The 21,094-nt window shown below is 31.5% G+C and overlaps 1 protein-coding gene across 4 annotated transcripts in view; it reads left to right on the plus strand.

Annotated features, from left to right (window-relative positions):
- The first annotated feature begins 1,085 nt into the window (after positions 1-1,085).
- LOC126735074 (insulin gene enhancer protein ISL-1) overlaps positions 1,086-21,094 on the plus strand; it is a 108,994-nt gene continuing 88,985 nt past the window's right edge. For all 4 annotated transcript variants that reach the window (XM_050438965.1, XM_050438967.1, XM_050438966.1 and 1 more), the window contains exon 1: positions 1,086-1,515. In XM_050438965.1, coding sequence (XP_050294922.1) covers positions 1,368-1,515 — 148 coding nt within the window. In that variant the 5' untranslated portion in view covers positions 1,086-1,367. The remainder of the gene's footprint in view (positions 1,516-21,094) is intronic.

Below are 21,094 nucleotides of genomic sequence, written 5' to 3' on the forward strand. Positions count from 1 at the left end.
CAAATTCCCATTTCAAATAATTCTCCTCTTATCTTTTTTCAATAAACAATTTTTTTGCCACAAAAAACGCTCCAATCGCTATTTTTAACAACAAAATGATAAAAAAAAACATAGGCGTAGTGAGAAGCATTTACTTATTAAGTCAATGCTTTTACTAAACTTCTTTCTGAAAGTAGTTCAAACTAATCTGATGTACCTATTAAAGTTTACTTTAAGCTTTAAATCAATAAATCTCCAAAACTACTGAATTTTAAATATAATTATTATATATAAAATTTACATCATTATCAAGGAAATTGAAAGATCTTTAAAATAAGGTATCACTAGACCCTCTCGAATTTATATACGTTATTACAAAAAAAAATAAAAAATGCTATAATATTATAATAAAAATAAAACGTTAGGAATCCTGTCCACTTAAGTTATGCGCATGCTTTTTGTCAAAAATGTATTTAATGTTAACATTTTGTGCATCAAAAACTGTAAGTTTTTATTTATTTTATACTTAATTGTATTCATTTTTTCAAATTATTCATCTTTTCTCTGTGTGCCTTAATTAGTCACTTGTGCGAGGAAAACTGAGCAAAAAGTGTTTGGTTCCGTTCCATTATTGGTTTTTTTTGGAACAATAAAATGCCTTATTCTTATTTTCAGTTTAAGCACAAAGCAGTTCCTTATTTAGTTGCAGTCGCCAAAGGGCCAACCCTTAAGTCCCTAACAAAACCACAGTTACAACAAAGCAACTTCCTCTCAAAGAAAAACGAGGAAAAAAATCCACTCCAAACCCAACCCTGCAAAAATTTACATCTCAAACGGCGTTTCAGGCCGGTACAACACACACACACACACACTCACTCATACACTCGCACAGATACACAAAAACCCCAAGGCTGCGCGGGGGTAGGGAAGGAGTTCCTCCTTTATCGATCCTCGCGACCATTTTGTCCGTGCCCCTAAATCTACGCGCGCCAATCGAGACTTTTAAAGCGCAAACGCAGTGGGCGTGGCCCTAAAGTAGTAGGGAAATCGACCCTCCTCGAACCTATCCGACCGGTATTACTACAATCAGTCAGTTTATGTGAGTACGGTGTTGACGACGGGCGAGGGATTTGACCGTCAGAGGTTTTGTGACGTTTCAGTGACAGCTCGATCTTGGTCACCATAACTCGCGTCGATTAGTGACTATTTTTAGTGAAAGCGATCTGTCCAAGGCCTTTGATACAGTGTACCCGATGTTGCAAAGCCCCATGTAACCTGTCTTCTGAACTACAAACTACTATGTCCACCGGTACCTCTAGGGCAGACTGAGTACAGTGAACTGGCCGTTTTAGTGTCAAATAGTGACTGTTTAGGTGATAGTAGTATCGATGGTGATGTCAGAGGCGTCAGGCGTTATCGCCATGCATCACCAGCTACCCTTACACCACCAGCGGGGTTTGGTGCAACCCAGTTTGGTGATGAACCCTATTGGGGACGGCTGTAGTATTGATGGAGGAGGCGGCAATGGACAAAATAGTGAGTCAATGGATCTTTAGAGATTGTCACATATTAGTCCTTTTCCATTTTTTCTCAATCGAGTCAGGCATAAGTTAATTGTCCCTCATGTTCTTATTTTTTAATATTACCAAACATGTAAGTTGCTCAACATAAATGTTTATTAGCTTTGCAGCAACAAAAAAATAATTCTTGTAATCATATGCATAATTTAATTGGAGACGACAGCTATTTTTATAATAGATGCTTAGTTCATATTTGTTTTTAAAAGTGGTAACCAATGTCTGGTAAAATAGTAAAATGTAAATTTCGAATTTCCATTGTCTTATTACCACTGTCATTTAATATAATAAGATGGACATATCTAGACTTGAAATGACAGTTCTTGCTAAAATTTGTAATGTATTTCTTCTCTTATAGTTCAATTCAGCATAGGTATCACATGCTATTGTAGTACTCGGCAGTTCAATTTTTAAAGTTTAATTTATCTGTGTACTCTATAGCATGTTTTCCATTGAACTCTTTTTGCCCAATATATAAATTAAATCTATTAAATACTTAATTAAGTAAGGTATATCTGAATCTCATTTTGTCATTTCTCTGTTCAATTATGTAACTATATCCAGTGAATCTGTTATTTCCTTTTTACTTAGGATTTTTCCAAAGGTTCAACTTATTGTGTCTATGCGTTAGGGTGTTGCAAGATCCATTTACACTTTCAAACCTATAAATTATTACCAGTTAATAAAAAAGTCTTTACGCTCTTAAACATACTTCCACTGTGAGAAGAAGGTTAAGACTTATTATTCTAATGGATTTTCCATATCGACCTGGCAATTTTTAATCAAACCACGCATTTGTTCGTATATATCTTATAGAAAAATCAAGTAGATTTCTAAGAATTTTTTCACATTTTGTGATGACCCTGAATTTGTATGGTCTATAGTACTTAGATCTAGCATCTTGACTGTCTATTGCCTCTAGTTACTTAAAAAATTAAAAATCATTGTGAGACTAGGCTCTCTATTTATTGAATTCTCTATGAATTTAGTTGATTTATTGTTTATTTGTGGCAAATTATTGAATGAAAAATCCTTCAGATAGTTCGTCGTAGGTATTTAAGGCATGCCTTTAAATTTTTTTAAATAATTTCCTTTGAGATGATTTATATAGAAACCGTTATAGAGTTTTAGTATTTTAGAGATAATTTAATCAAAACTTTACATTTATAAGAACCATTTTCAAACCTTCATTATATTATTGTCTTTCCTTTAAAAGTTTAGGATGTAAGTTTTTATCCCGTTGCGAAAATTAAAAAAACAATTTTTTCTCTAGGTTAATCGACCTAATTTACCCGAACAAAGAAAATATGTTTTTTTAATGTTTCGATTTATTTCGTTATTCTTCTATACTTATATATCGTTATTATTATTTAAAATGATTAACCAGAATCCCTTAAATAATATTTTATATTTCAAACCAACCAATAAATTAAGTTCTACAGAGGCAGAGGCAATAATTTTTTAATATAAAAAACCATTCAATCTTAGTACCCTGAGGATTATTTAGTGATGGATTGAAAAGTCGTTGCCTAGGTCTCTTTATAGAGGTATGGTCTTATTTTGACCCTAAATCTGATAACACTCAAACACAGAAAAAATGTTTAACCATTATTTGATTCTAAATAACCAGCATCATAAGGTCTATCAAATTTTGCATATTGTGACATAATGTGTTGACACTAAAACTATAAATTATAATTAAGGTAATTTTCAAGGGTTACTTTTCCATTTTAATGGTGTGTTTTGTATTAATTTATTTCTTCTTATTATATAATTTATCTTATTAAAAAATTTAATAATTAATATATTTTATTTCACAAAGAGAAATATTTATCTTTTATTTCCTTGTCACTATTTTATTCTGAAAAACTTTTTTTTTTAATTATTGGTAATTTCTTAAGTAATATATGTACAATTTTGCATATATCATATTAAAACTCGAAGATTCCAAAAAAAAAACAAAAAAAATAAAAATAAAATACAAAATATAAAAGAATTATACAATAAAAAACTAACCTTAGTACAGAAACTTTATTAATAGAAACATATTATATTATATATTAATTTAGAAAATTTTATATACATAATAAGTCGATATTATTTACATATTTTAAATAAAAGATATCACATTATTGTCAATTTTTTTAATGATATGATACCTAAGTGCAAACTCAAAATACAATGTATATACTCAAATGCTTCGAAAATAGCAAATTAGGTTTTTGTCATATATATATTACTATGTTATAAATTTAAAAATAAATAAATTTAAATGTTCAAATTTCACCGAAAAATCATAAACTATACTTAATTAAAATTTTGTATAACGGCCTTGATCGCTTAAAAATATTGACTGATAAGTGACAGGCATGAATTCGAGTGGGTTCATAAGAAAAATTCTCTAATCTAGTATAAATATTACACCATGTAGGTAGATACTTATAAATTATGATGTAAAAATTAACAAATAACAGACTATTGAAAATGAATATCTTTACTTAAAATGAACTCCTTTAATTAATTTTTAAATTCCTTTTATTGCCCCAATAAAAAACCGCCAAATAACTTTTTATTTCTTTTGCTTATATTATCGTTTTATTAAATATATTTTCATATAATTTGGAGATCGCAAATATGATTTAAAAGCCATAAAACACAGTTTTTTTTTCAAATATTTTAGTGAAAAAACCCCTTGCTACTTATGCCTTGCGGTACACTTTTGTTGGGCCACCTATAATAATATATTCTAATATTATGCTACATAAATAATTAAAATGGCAGATAAAGATATGAACATTTAAAATTAAATATGTATCCATGAATAATTGATATAATTACCATTATAACCTAAGCTTTCGCATCCCGTCCATATCATCTTTCATATACATTGTATTTGTCTTCCGCAAGCTTCTTGTAAGAAGTATTAAGGCAGAATGTCCTGTTAATAACTCTTGACGTTAATAAGACACTAAACATGCGCAGATTCATTATTCCTTATACTTTTTCATAGATATAATCACCGGTAAAGGATCAACATCTTCATTTATGCAATATGCAGTCTTATTAAAATATTTAGAATGGTTCGAATGGAATATCAAGGTTTCCGACGGAGAAGTTGTAAATTAGTGCTAAGGTAATCTATTCTAAAAGAATATTTGATTTATGTGTTTATTGCATGCAAAGTTTACAAATTTTTCATTAAATTAATAATTTATACACCAGGTTGCAATGCAATTATTTTTTAAATTGATCGATGCTTCGGACTGTTGTAAAACCTTCTTCGGTACTCTGAACAAATGGAGTTATTATTATAACTGTTTTTACCAAAATCTCTTTTTTAAATTTAAATTAAGGAAACTTACAGTTTAATAGTTTACTGAACTAGTAGGTAATTAAACATTGTGACCCAAATAGAGAACTTAATGTTGACGTTTCTAAAATTATAAGCTTTTCATTTCGAATCTTTAATCAAAATTTCGACGTTTCGGTTTTTTTTTTAAAAATTATCAACATTAAGAAGAAAACTGTTTACTTACACGTATGCATATCTGTCTCATACCTTTGTTTTTAATTATTTAAACCTTTCTTGAAATAGTTTTTTTTTTGTTGATTACTAATATACATAATATACAATAAAGAATTTTCTTTTTTTTTTCAAATCAAATGTGCAATAAGCTTAATGTATTTTTTGTAAAATAACTGCATGTTTTATAAAGAATCGCTTTTACAAAATCTATGCTGGTTTTTCAATTTCAACAGATAAGAATTTAATTTTAAGGTTTAAGACTTGAATTTGGCAAATATTAATAACGATAATACAAAACCGTATATTTTTTTTAAATATGAGGCAAAAAGTAAAACAAATGTTTGTTCTTAAATAAATAAGAAATTTATTGTTATAAATTTTTTAAATTAAATCCAACAAAAAAAAATTCATGGGCAGCGTATATTTCAAAGTTTTAAAAATTAATACAGGTTAAAGTCAACTTTATTAGGAATGTTTGAACATCTTGGTAGTACTTTTCGAAATTTGAACATTTTTGAAAATTTGCGAAAATAGTAAGATTTTGTAGTAGAGACGTAATGGGGCACACTAGATAGAAGCACTCTTATTTGCTTTTGCATAATGAGTTAGATAAAGATAAATTTATGATAAAAATGTTGTGCTAGACGGAGGTGGATATATCTTTATTTTAATTGTTTTTGCTTTTATAATATCTACTGTACCCAAAAATAATAAAACCTCTTAAATGTAATACTACCAACTTAAAGAGGGCACAATGTGTGAATAAAAAGAAATGTAAGCAGTTTGCCATAAACTTTAAATAAATACCATTTTTTTACATATTTCTTTTCCTTTATATACTTCAGGGAAACCTTTCTTCTAATATCATTTACTTAATAAAGATATTTGGTGTTGTTGTTTCAACTATTTACCTTATTTTATCTATTTTTTATAAATAAGTTTTTAGGACAACAAGGTGAAAAAAGGAGTAACTATTGAAACAAACATTAATTTTTCAGTTAATAGAACATAACTGAGAATAACTATTTAAAAGAGTTGAGTGCTTAAAAACTCATTGAAATTATCTGAATGAACTACAAAATTATCAAGGCTACCTAAATTAATAAAAGAATAGTCTTAAATTTTTTATAAATGAAAATGGAAATTACTATACCACCTAAAGATACAATAATATCAACTATTTGCCTTTAATGCTTTAATTTTTCAGATTAAATTCTAAATTAAAAACTATGACTATTGAACTAAATGTGTATATGTTTCAGGCAGTTGAAGTAATATTGTATCTTCTCCAATCATCACAATATTGAAAAAAAACTGAAACTACCTCAAAAACTACTACTAGGATAAAAATTATTAGTTTTTGGTTACATAGATTAAAAAGCCAGAAACTATTTAAACTATATAGAAAAAATAACTTTACTTCTGATACAACTAAAAATAATCATAAAAAAATAAGCTGCCTAAACACCATCTACATTGTTAAATAATATGAGAAAATATTATATGTACTTAGAGAAATAAAAATTAAAAATATTTTTATGACAAAAAAAATTTATCGGCTGCTTGGAATAAGTATCTTAATTTCGTTGAAAAATTCGTCAGTAGTGAAAAACTCAAAAGCTCATGTCCACCAAAAGCCTAAAACAAATCCTAGAATTATAATTTTTTCAAACAGTTTAAATACTATTTCAAAATTAGAAAGTTAGAAATTTTATTTAAACTATTTCGAAAAATAAAAATAAATTTTAATCCAATATCCTTAAAATAGTTGTGTAACACATAAAATAGTTGCGAAACGTTAAAAATTTACTACATTAGTTTTATTACAACCTGGTCCATAAACCGTGCTTTACCGTACATAATTTATACTATAACAGTTATTATCAGTACTGGTAATGATTTAGTTGGGCGCCCTCGTACACGCGCCTCAATTAAAGGATGCGGGTATAATCATAATTAACAACATTTCTACTAATAAAGAAGATATAGATAAGCTATTTGGGTAAACTCCATATAGCACGTAATCAGAGACTGGTCGCCAAAGTAATTGCTGGTTTCAATTACAGTCCATAATTATTTTTTCAAAAATGGTAATAGCTGGCGTCTAGGCGAAGAACGTAACGCTAATAGTAAGTACTAGTAGTAGTTATACTAGTAGTAGTAAGTACTAGTAGTAGTAGTTCCTTAATTCGGTTGTCACATTCAATTTAATACGAAATGCAGTAACAAATAATTTTATAGGATAAGGTGAAATTGCAAATAGATTATTAACTATACAGGGTATTTTTTAAGATTCAGAACAAATTTAGGGATGTGTTCCAAAAAAGTTCTTATTAAATGAAAACCGATCTATCCGTGGCCAGAAGCTAAATATAAAAATTGTGATAATGGAAAGAATTGGGTGATGTTGAGGCTTCACCATTCATAAGTATTGTTTCAGTAAAATTTTTAAATGACACACAATTCTATACACACGTCTCATCATAATTTATTCTTTACTGCTTAATTTTTAATATTGCATAAAAAATCAAAATCGGCGCATATATCCATAGAAACATAAAAAATAACTAAATTAGGTAATAATTAAATAAATAGAAGAATTGCGTGGTGGTTTTCAGAACTTTTGTTCGGAAAGTTGCCTATCCGGAGGCGGCGATAATTAAATGATGGCATCTTGCAGCTTATAGGCAACCAGCTGCACTACTTTATTACCATACAATTGAATTTTTTAAAAATCCTAAAAAATATACTCAAAAGATTTTGGCTATTAAAATTTTTTCCAGGAAATAACTCCTTGCTTTTACAACCAATGAATGCATAAATTCTTCCACAAACCTAAGTTTTTTTTGTGTTAGTTGCAAGGATCTAATTAACAATTATTGTAGTCTAGGTAGTTTTAGTTATTTTTTGTTAAAACTAGATTCTGATATCATTTCTTTTTCATACAATTCAGACCATTTAGATGATTTTTAGGCAGTTTATGTCTTAAATTAGTATTTTTTAATCTTTCCCTATAACTGGAAAGATATTTTTTTTACGCATCAGCTCAAATAATTTCCGGTTTTTTCTCATCCGGTCCTTCACAAAAAACTTTTTTTTGTGTTGTTGTAATATGTACTTCAAATTTAGTTCAGTTTCTACTTTTTAAGGTTGTTGAAGTAGTTTTTAAAAAAATATCCTGGTAGTTGAAAAAGATAAAATATTATTTTAACTGCCTGAAAGAACTAAAAATTATTTTTAATCATTAAAGCATTTGTCTCAGACTTTTTACTATTTTTTTTTTCGTAAAGATATTTTTTGACAGACAATAGCTTCTTTCATTTTACAGGCTTTTATAACTTTGTTAAAAAAATTAAGGTATTGATTCTTCGTAATCGATGCGTTTTGTTATATTTTAAGATTGTTAGATTTTAAAATTTAGATTTGTTATTTCTATTCTATTAAGATGATTTTGCCAAAGAGTTGATTTTTTAAGAATAGAAAATATAGTATTTTCTAACCAAGTTGAAGTTAAACGTTAGACCCACCGATGCGCTTTGTTTTTAGTAAACTTTTGAAAGTCTTTATACAAATGTGCTGATCAGAAAATCACTAACATTATCATGGAAACATTCAGACAGAACATAACACTTGCAGAAAGCACTGGTATACCAAATCTCTTGTGAATGTGGAGTGTCATACATAGGCAAGACACAGCGACCACTGGAAGTCAGAACAAAGAAACTTAAAAAGTGGACCCGAACAGGACAGGTTTCTAGATCAGGAATAACAAAACATACTTGGTTCAATGGACACAACATCTATAGGACAGAAGCAAAGATTTTGGACAAGGGGTCCGGTAAAGTTAAAGGGACGTCTAAAAACAGATTTTTTTTTGAAAATTTTTACATAGAATGTTAAGTGTGGTCAAAATATTGATAAGAAAGTGAGGATGATTGGAAAAAATACAAAACTTTGGAAATTATGAAGGTTTTTCTACATACGTTAAATACGTAATTATTGCCGGCTTGCACAAGGTTTTTAAGCTCTTGATTTTGCTATAATTAAAAAATATATATATTGGGGCAATTTTGGAACTTTTTGGGGGCTATTATTGTAAATTTATAGCATTTTTTATCGCTTTGTACCCCTTTTAGTTACATATTTTGTAATTTACACACAAGAAAAATAAAACAACAACCTTATTGACAAAAATGGCAGTGGATTCACTATGTCCCCAGTAGTATTTTTTGGTTTTGTCTGGAACACTTTTTAGTTAGATGGGTTGGCTGTGGACTCAATTTTAGATAATAAAGGCATAATATAGTTAGATTTTACATTACATGAACAAAACACATTTATCAGGTGTTCAATATTAGGTGATAATTTAAATAAAAAATCTTATTTATTTAAATTATTTGATATTTTATGTAATTTAATATATAATAAGTATACATTTTGAAAAAAAAACATAATTTATGATCTTTAATTATTAATAGGTAAATAATAACGATGGGGTTTAATGTACATTAACTTATAGTCAAAACAATAAATATCTTTAAATTCATTATAGGCATTAGGAATAGGAATAAGGCATAGGAATTATAGGCACAAACACGTACTTTAATTCCCATTCGCTAAGTAGGGCTCAAACGACTACCTAACCCACTATTTAGCGCCAACCCAAGGTTCCAATCCCTTTTTGCAATCCCAACTCCACATGTGCGTCAACCACACAGTCCCATGTGCGCCCGCCTTGTATGCGCACACGGGGCTACCGCCCCGTGTGCATATTTTATGATTATATAAATAAACAAATACTTACCTATAATGAGACAGGACAGAAAATTACGATAATCGTAAAGTAGCCAATAAATAATATTTGTTGACGTAAGTGACATTTGACAGTCTTTTTTATTTATGAATAAATCCGTATTTACATATTTGATATTCCTGATTTGCGTGTGGGAATTTGTGTTTATGACCTAAAGAAGTGATGTAAATCCTTCTAAGTTACAGAATTTTATTACTTAAGGCTTCAAATTTAAATTAATAGCATATATAATGGTCAACGTGATGCCTAGTCGCAAATAGAGTGTAGTTAAGCCGGGTGTAATTGTGAATTATACGTAAGTAGAAAATCCTTTATAATTTTTAAAATTTTGCATTTTTTTACTTCATACTCACTTTTTTATGAATAAAATGTTCAAACTCAACATTCTATGTAAACATTTTCAAAAAAAATCGGTTTTTAGACGTCCCTTTAACTTTACCGGACCCTGGGCAAGGACAAACATTGGAAAAAATGAAGATTCCTGGAAACAATTTATCACTTAAAATCTTCAGCCAGCCGAGTGTTGATATTTCCAACATCTGAAAACTCCTACTGTCAGGACACTGCAAGAACTAAAGCACTTAAAACTAAAGACAATGGAAATTTGAAAATTAGACTTCACTACTTTACCAATCTATATCACTTTCAAAAACAAGTTAAAATTGTTTTATTATATCCTAAGATGTAGCTATAATCAGCCGTGTCCCAATAACAGAAAGATACTTTAAAGAACTCTTGAATTGACTTTGTGACTATGCGGGAATAAATTACTATTTTTTCTATTTTCGGTAATTCTTTTTTCAATATAATAGTCTTGTACGCGCCGCGAGTTGTGCCTGCGATTTTTTAAATAGTTATTTCAGTTGTGTCACAATAACTGAATGATTTTTTGAACGATTGATTTTGTGGCATATGAGTGCCTTTATTACCACTTGGCTAAATCCGAATCCTAAAAAATTACTACTTTTTCTTATTGTCTTCGCCTTGGACTTCATAATGCAGCAAAATTTAGATAATTAGCAGGCGCCAAACTTCAAGGCCATTCTATGACGCAACATCTTCTATTCGGTCGGTTTTAAGGATCACGTACATATGTAAGGAAACGGTTTTTGTGTTAATAACTATAAACTACACCTTAACGAATGTAAAACAATGTATTCGAATTAAATATAATGAATTTAACTAATTAGCCATCTCGAAAGTTATAGCGGCGGGCAATTTGAAAGAATGACCTGGCAGGAAAAAGAATGAAGAATGCCAGATAGGTAATCATGATGTATGAGATGTGGGTTTATATTTAATTCCGTTGTATAATTCATTGTGTGTGCCGAGTGAACGCTTCTTAAGCTATTTTTGCATGCATAGAACTGCAATGCGTAATTGTAGTTTCCGCCAAAAGCTTACTATGTACATGAATTTTTTCCATACATTTGCATAATCTGTATTGGTTTTGATGTTTCTAAAATTAATAAATTATAGCATTAGTGAAAAAGGTTTTTTTAGCTTTAAATCTGCCTTTTATTACTTTTTTTATTAATTTTTTTTTTAAATTGAGCTATTTTAAGAAATTAAAACTTACTAAGAACTACTTAGTTAACCGCTTATTTAAAAGCGGTTGAAAAACAAAATTGGGAGATTACAGGGCAATTACCTTAACTACAAATATTTCGATAATGGTTAAAACAAATATAAAACATCACCTCGTTACTTTTTATAAATCACAACTAATTCTATCCTTACACCATATGGGTTTTAAAGAGAAAAATCAACCAAAGATGCTATAAATGATCTTACAATAGACTTATACAAATAGTTGGATAAATAACAATCTTCTTTTATGTCATTGTAGATTTGACAAAAGCCTTCGACATAGCATATTATCAAAATATGATTTACAAATTCCATTAAATTGCCATTGGAGGAAGTGTGTAAATTGATTAAAAGACTATATAAACAATTTGTCCTAATGATATGCGAAAATGTTTAGGTACTTCTAAAACTGATCATTGATATTTCTAAGCTCTAACCTATACATCTTCTAGAATCAGCTGTGCTTTAACCACCATATTGAATATTTTTGAAATAAAGGTGACTGAAATTAAAACCTCAATTAACGCCTCATTAAGGTGCATGGTTAAGTTAAGTTAAGCTAAAGTTAACTCTAGTGGTTTATTAAAATTGGATTCTATGACGACTTCTTTGACATAGAAACTAGAAACCAATGTACTAAAATAACTAAATTAATGACGTTGAGAAAAATCTAAAATGGTTTAATGATATATTCTCGTCTGGTTCCACTTTTATGACAGCTGCTCAGCCCGGGAGCGAAGGTGTTAAATATGACAACACGTACCTTTAAAAAGAGGAGGTCTAATAAAGTCGGCAGCCCACGGGCGAATTTGGCGATTTTCGGTGAATTATCGACGATCTGAGCAAACAACGGAGCAATAAACCGGTGGTAATCGCCGGGCCTTATCTCCAACCACGATCGCGGCGGAGCCCCATTAAAAGACGGACTCATTAGCGAGACGGCCTGAAATATGCCCTGGTCACCGCTTGATTTGCATTTGAGGTTCCGAACCTTTTGGTCTGTTGCCATATTGGTTCTATTTCTTTCTAAAAATTAATTATAACTATGTAACATTTTTTAATCTTTGTGAGCCTTCGCTTTTACAGCCTACATAAAAAGCATGATAGTATACCTTAAAATTAGCATAGACTAATTCGCGATAGTAAAAAAAAATAATTTCAAAAAGAAAATTTAAAGAATATCATAAGAATGTCTAGGTTCACAATATGAATCACAACCATGAATCGCGTCTTCCTAAAGTGACACATGGTCGCGGCTTCAGCAAATGTGTTTGCATCTCCAATCCTGAAAGCAGACTGTCGAAAAAGAGCAAGGGCACTACCATTACTCTTTTGATCTTCTTCCATAAAATATGGATACAGTGACGATCAGATTGTTACCAGGTTTATTCACATCCAAGATGTGAATGTATTTGTTCATAAACGAATTAATTGTTCGAGAATTAAAGAATGTTTGATTGTACTTGAAATAATTAAGATACGAGCTCAGGCACCACACCTGTTTTTGCAGTTCCTTTGCTTTTCTTCCCTACAATGTAAATATAGTGAGATTCAGATGGTTATCACGCGACTAAAGCCATGGATGACGAAGGGGTTAAAAAGATCTGTGTAAAACTTTCGATATGTTTCTAAGTTTTCAAGCAACGTAAATTTACAGAAAATCATATTATACCTACCATCAGAATTATAGAAAATTATTTAGGAACCTAATAAAGGTCGTCAATAAAAAATACTACACAAAGCGTTTAAGGTCATCCAGAAATAAATAGAAACAGAGTTAGTCCATAGAGTAACCTCAGTTGGAACCTAATATATTTAATAAATATTTATCTAGTAGGTATATCTGAAGTTGTCTTGAAAAATGTAACCGACAATAAGGATTTTTTCATCCAGTAACCAGTTTATATTCTGTTTACCTGCAGGTGCCTTGGATGCTTTGGTGTTTGCCATAAATAACTCTTGTATTAACGGTGTATTTACCGCGTGTTTAAAAGGGGCAATCGTCATTCCACTTCATAAAGATGGGAATTTAGATCAGCCCTCTAACTTAACTAACTTTAAGTAGGCTAATATCAATCTTATCTACCCTTTTCAAAGTTCTTGAAAAACTTGCCAAGGACAGAATGGTCTTCTTCTTGCAGAGATATAAAAATCTTAAATAACAATCAGTATGGCTTTTGGGCACATGCCATTTTTGGGTTCCTGGAGAGTGTCGATCTGTCCCTGAATGATAGGGAAGCGGCGGCAGTGTTCTGCGATCTATCCAAAGTCTTTGATTGTGTAAATCGTGGAATATTGCTTAATAATGATTTTTCGTGATCTCAGTTTGCAGTATGCCACGGGGCTCGGTGCTGGATCGATACCGGCCTATTATATTCTTGTTGTATGTGAATGACTTGAGCTCTCTACAACTTCTTAGTCTGATTGTTCAATTTTTGGATGATATTACGCTTCTTTGCCACCATAAAAATTAAAACTATCTTAGATCTGTTATTTTTGAGGATCTTCGTAAGATTCGAAAGTCGTGTGCATCTAACTCGTCTCGTATTCAATGTGGACAAGATCCCTGTTTTGGGTTTCAGGTGCCATGTTCATGGTCTTTTATTTGACGACTTCAGCCCTCATAATAAAGAAAAATATAGATTTTTGGGTCTTGTTATTGATATTGGAATTCTAAAATTTAAATACTATATCTTGTTTCTAGTCTAGACTCTCTTCGGGATGTTTTACAGTTAAAGTGGTAGTGATTGAGTCGCATCTCAGGTATGGACTGCCTTTTTGGGGTTTGTGTACAAAAGGAACGTTAAATATTTTCTTATTTTAGAAAAAAGCAGTGATATATGTTTGTTCTGTTGGTTTAAGGAGTTCCTGCAGACCACTCTTTGAGTTGTAGGAGCAAATTTTAACGGTTCACTCACTACTTATATTGGATTTATAGATGAGCAATACTCATCTATAAATCGGATAGATCTCCATCAACTGGTCTTATATATATTAATCGCAAGATTTATAATCATACCCCTCTCTCTATCAAAAATATAGCATGCTTGAAAATGTTCAAGAAATGTTCAAAAAATTTAATTTTGCCTAAAGCCTATTATAGCCTTAAGGAGTTTTTTAATTATTCTTTTCAGTAGTAGATTTTTAGTCTAGTGTTTTATGTGATCTTGAGTATGTTAATTATTTTATTTTTATTTTTGTAATTGTACCTACCAACATATATGTATATGTTGTAATAAAATAAGTTATCTATCTATCTTTCTGACAATATGGATACAGGGAGATTCAGATGATTACCACGTCTCTTTACTTCCAATGATGCTATTTGTTCATCTGTTTTTATCTCCCTGATAAATTTAATATTACTTAATCGTGAGAAAGTCCAAGAAGGTTTTATTGCACTTTCCTTATTTTTACATTTTTCTTGATCTACATTCTTGCAATATGGAAACCATGAGGACTTACCATACTCCTCACACCCAAAAATGAACAAAATACCGATATTGATTATGAAATCCAAAAATAGATCCACTTTATTTCTTCAATATTTCCAAGCCATTAATATGCTATCGATAGATCGAATTCACTATTTCTGGACTAATAGACTTCCCATTGCTTGTAGTGAAAAACGAAGAAACTTATAGTCATCAACTTGGCAACACTGTCAATTTGCCTGTCCCGATGACCCGATCTGAGTCCGCGTGATGGGCCGCGACTACCTGCGCGCTCCACGGCGTAAATAACTCTTAACATGTCGCTAATTGTTCGCGTTATCTTAACGTCATCTCGGATTGCGCGGCAACGTTCCTTCGAGATCTTAAAGGGACCCCGCTGATGAATATTGTTATGCGTTTATGTCGCTATTTGCTGCATTCGATAAGCCACAACGAGGACTGGATATCAGTATGTTAACTATTATGGTTTATCATAAATACGCAAAGGATAAAACAAAACTTTCTGTGCGATAAAGTTATTACGGTATTAATCCGGTGTAAAGGACCCAAAATATCGCAAGATAAATTTTACGAATTAAGCAAGACACCATCTAAAATCCCATCGTTGTGCTCTTTCCCTAAAGCACACGTTTACAAAGATTTGTTATTCAGAAAGAAATTTAAAATGTTGGCGCTGACTGCGGCACCACCGACCATCACAAAGGAAGAAAAATTGAATCGTTGGTAGAGAGCCGGAATGCGACTCATTTTATTGGCGCTTGGCACCCATGCCCATAAAGACGAGTCATTGGGCCAATTGAGGTCAAAGTACGTGTGATTCACTTTTAATCAATTATTTTTGATCTTCAAAAGAATATCATAATATTCGTTTCATAAAGAAATACTTAGATGATGTATTGTCACACGAAATGGTAATGCGACATGAAAGCTATAGTCTTAGTCAATAATACTAAAGCTCAATCCAGGGCTATAATTCCAATTTTGCTTAACAAAAATTATCTTTCTTTTAAAAAAATACGACTTTTTTATAATAATTCAATAAACAAAATATTCCAGTTCATAAAGTCTTTACCGGACTAATATTCAGTCAGACAGGAAATATATTGTTGCGATTTTTGAGAATTTATTTTATTTGATCTAAACGGCATAGTCTGGGCGCTATATAATATTCATGTATCATATAATTAAGATGCACCAATATCGTAAACATCTTTACTGAACTATTATTTGTTGCATTACAAACTGTTCTGAAAAGTTTTTTAAAGACAGAAAAACAAATACTTGCAGATTTTATTTTGTTCATACATACCATCTAGGTAAATACAAAAGCTAACCTATCTAACCTAATCTATAAGAAGGATCTAAAAAGGCCAAAAGCTCCCAACGGCATCGTCTTATCTGGGAATTTGCATGCCCGATTGGAAATTACTAAACCTCTACCAATCAGGAACGGGTCTTATTTTCTAAGAGCGACCATTAAAAAACATGGTATGCGGAATTGTTGTACTCATTTGCATTGGCAGTATTATTTAAATTTCTTTTATTTGTTGTTAAGACCAAGATAGTCAGCTTCGTTTACTAGATTAGCATCAGGTTCATCATGGCCTTCAGTAACTATTACCATATCCGTCAACTTACTAGTACGCTACGTATGTTTAAATTCGACGTATTCGCTTTAGGTCATCAATCGAAGGTATTTGATTATTTATTTTCTTTCTTTATAAAAATCTTGTCTTGATCTCTATTCTACTATTCTTTTTCTCCAGGTCAGGTATACCCGTAACCTTTTTGTAATAGCACGAAACAGTTCTACTGCACTTTTCCCAAATCAAGTCCGTAGGTTCGGTAACCAGGATGTTCTTTTTCCGAGCACTTTCCTTGTATTATGGTTTGCTTCAGGGAGTATCGATCTTTATTTCTAATAACATGCTCCAGGTATTCTAACTTCTCGATCTTTTTTATTTCTATACTTTAAGTTCATTATATTTTAACACCCTAACGGCCGGTATTGTAAATATTTTTCAAGTTAACTTTAACTTTAACCATCAAGTTACCCGTAGTTATAAAATGTCAGTTTTATAAACGTCCCATTTTTTCATCTTCGTCTTTGAAACGTTATTAGCGCCATGTGTTACTGTCAAAAGATGAATTTTTCGTGTTTTTATCTTCGTTTACCTTGGCCGTAAATATACTTCTAGAAAGAAAAACTCTAGAAGCTAAAAACTATAAAAAATTGTGTCATTTTATATGACATATCAGGTGCTTGACAGTCCGGTAGTCTCGAGAAGATATATTCGTTTTTCACAGCCATTTATATTTCGAGGAATACAAGCTTTTCCAGTGTTAGGTTATATTCAAAATTATTGACACAATATATTATGTCAAAAGCCAAGATTTTTTATAAAGTTAACTTTAACTGATACTTCATCCACCCGATAACTAGTTAATTCTACATTGTGAAGTTAACGGTAACACGTGACGTTATTCCACAAGTTAACTTTAAGCTATCTGTCAAAATAGTTTTATAATACGGGCCATAAATATTTTAATCTATATATGTGACCACGTGTTTTGCAAATAATTTCCGAAAGATATTAGAAGACATATTTTAGAAGACCAGGAAACTGGTGTTAAAGAAATTGTTAATCAAATAATTCAAATATCATAATGGTGTGTATCCATACCTGTGGTGGAAAGTGTGTTCATTTTCAAAATGTTGGTCTCCGAATAAAGTTAAATGATTAATAAAAACAGTAACTTAATCTATTTATATTAATATTTTTATGGTCGACAATGATAATATTAAAATTGATGATATCACGTTTCTCCTCTTGGCAACCATTTTTTTATGGGCAACATATTCGGTTAGGGTATCATAAAATTTTTTTTTAAAGAGATGAAAAAGAAATTCATCAGTCTTTGACTGTGACTAATTAAATATTGTAAGTCATATTATTTATTTTGCAGTTGTTTTTTTTCAAAAATAAACAAGAAGGGCCACTGATCTCGACCGATCGCTGCAGTCCGATTTGAACGCGCGATCGATCAAGATATGTCGGATCTCGATCACTCTGTGCCCCTGAAGCTGATATAATCGATCGTATTCGAAACGTCAATATCTCGTTTACGTAAGAAGACACCGCGAAGGCTTAAGACGATCGGTCAGCGTGTTAGCCGGACTTGGCACCCAGTTTTTTTTTTGTTCGTTTTGATGGTGGTACTGGTCAAGTTAATTCTCAATATATTGTTATTTCTTTGGTATAAGCAGTCATACAATTAAAGGGTCAGGGAACCTCTTAATAATTCGCGAAAGCGAATGCGAATCTAAAAGTGTCCGAAATAAAGTTTATAGATATCTTTTATATCTATTTAAGAAAAATTCTTATAGGATCCATTAATTGCATTTTGGAACCATTATAACACTTTATCAGAACCTCAATAGTTTTAACGCTAGGATTAGTACCTGCTAGGGATGGGGTTTGTGAATTATCACCAGATTACTTACAGAATATTGCCGAAAATTTCTTGCTGTCTTTTTAAATCTGGCGAAGGCATTTGACATGGTGCTTTATTGAAATCCCAGAGACGAAGAGCTAAATGTCTTTTCAGATTATCTTAACGATACAATACTGTCTTTAAAAGTAGGACATACAAATTAAGATACTCTTTCACTCTCCTGCAATCAATTCTTCTCTTCGTAATATTAATTTCTGCTGCGGATGACACAGTGGTTATTTATTTCTGAAGAAACTGTTGACTCAGTTTGAAACCAGGCAATTCTTAGAAAAGTGAATTGAAACATTGACTAGACACCTTTAAACTATCATTGAATGTCTTAAAATCCAATTACATTTCTTAAAAGTTTTACACAATTAAGGAGATTTTAAATACTCTACAAAGTAATTATGTTTTTCTAAGTAATTTAATACTGTACATAAATTAAATGGAAAATCAATCCATAAAAAAAAGGAAGCTTATGTATTTATCTTCGTTGTGATGACCGATTACTATTTGTAAAATATTTTTATAAAATAGATCCAAAAGATATTTTATTACATTTGCGTATATAATACGCAGTTTTTGATAAAAGGGTGCGTTCGCGACTAATTATTGACTGTTTGTACACATTGTATAACTTTGCCTAGGAAATATCCTATATGTTATCTACTTAACCCGAAACGTACGACAACAATTACCGAGTAACAACATAATATAATTATTTATATCAGTTTTTCGCAAGGCAAATAATAATTTTATCTAACTATTTTTTTAAAAATAACGACGAACCTATAAATTTTCCAGAATGCAATACGTTAATTACACGTTTTTTTACTTGTCGCGGAAATTATGACGATTTGTCGCGATAGTACCGCGATATTTTCGCAATAAGTTAGTGACATATTGTTTTTAATGTCAGCCTTTTCTCGGTAATTAGTAAAAAGGTGATAATTAGCACGCAATAATAAGGGGGTTTGGTGTCACCCAAAAAATAGGTCAGTATCGAGCTATACAGGCTGTTATAAATTCGAAGCTCACTATTATGATATCAGTAACTATAGCAGAGAAAGCAAAAGTTTAAATTGAGGAAAACTTGCGTTTTAGAATAAACTTAACATTTCGGCACACAAATTTCCGTAGTTATCCGGAAAAAGGCCGAAAGTTCGAAGAATCAAATGAAGTGTTTTCTGACGGTAAATCAGATTTTAAAATAAATTTCATATCTTCATTGCCACGTAATTTTCCAATGCTTTTCGTCTTTTTTTTTCAATGATGTAGCACACTTTTATTAGGTTAATTACTTTTGATTATATGTATATTGAGTAGCTATTGCAAGTTATGTACGCTTGTTGCTACTAGATTTGAGATGCAATGTGTTGATTTAAAAAATACTTCTCCATGTGGATGAAGAAGCGATATGAAGCTTATTATTATGATCATTTTAATTCTTTTATTCACATACAACTGCTTTATGCAATATTAATTTTTTTTTTAATATTGTTTAATTATTTATTTAAGTTATATAAATATTTAAATTAAAGAAAATACAGGTAATAACATAAATAAAAGTTGTACGTATTTTAGTGTCAAATGTAAAGAAACCTGTTCCGTTAAAAATAGTTATTTATTTATTATTTATGGGAAGTGTCGCTAAAATGTTCATTCATAGGAAAGAATTTTACTTACGATTAACATACAAAAATATTTCTTGAAAAAAATATAAAAGATATAAAATACCAAACATTTGATATTATAACAAATTGAATTGAGTTGTCGAAACAGTGGGCTGCCAAGGCAGTTGTGCATATAGGTCTCCTGATGGACGCGTCATGCCCCACCGGGGTTTACCAGAGCCCAACGGCCTTAGAGAAACCGATAAGGCTCTCTGGTCTGAAGGACTTAAAGTCACTCGGTACACTGAAAGTGTTATCCAAGTATTTGAACCTGGCGCGTAAGTGCTGGGCACTCCCCGACTACATGGTTAACGGTTTCATCCTCCTCACAGCACCATCGGCATTCCGGGTTGTCCGCAATACCGATAGTATGGAGATGGCTTCTTAAGTGCCAGTGACCGGTTAAAAAACCTGTCACTAGCCGAATTTCGCGTCTTTTTAGGCGTAGTAGATTTTTGGTGAGACAGGCAGAGGTCGTGCGCTTTAGCCTGTCTCATACCAGGGGACTCAGTCCATCTTCGGTGGATCCACTTGTGCAGCAGACCCTTCATTGACGCGACCGCAACGCATTTGGCGATACCAACTATGGGTTCCGGCCCCATCGGCACATTCGCGGATCCCAGTCTGGCAAGAGAGTCCGCTTCCTCATTACCTGCATTACCTGCGTGGCCAGGTATCCAGACGAGCTGGACCCTGCAGCCCACCTGTACCAGTTTTTTCAGGACTTTTATGCACTCTAGTACAAGCTTGGAGCTTACCTTTGCGGCTGTGATAGCCTTAATGGCAGCTCTGCTGTCCGAGCATATTGATACGACTGTACTGCGGTGCCGCAGCTTAGGATTTTCTGTCCGCATTTTAATACAGCGAATACTTCGGCCTGGAAGACAGTGGCGCGCTCCTTCAGCGAGTATGCCCTACTGGTATGTGGGATCCCACCACAAAGCCCTGATCCAGCTTTGTTATTCATTCTGGAGCCATCTGTG

This window comes from Anthonomus grandis, chromosome 4 (genome assembly GCF_022605725.1).
Source record: "Anthonomus grandis grandis chromosome 4, icAntGran1.3, whole genome shotgun sequence".
In the NCBI taxonomy this organism is placed as follows: domain Eukaryota; kingdom Metazoa; phylum Arthropoda; class Insecta; order Coleoptera; family Curculionidae; genus Anthonomus; species Anthonomus grandis.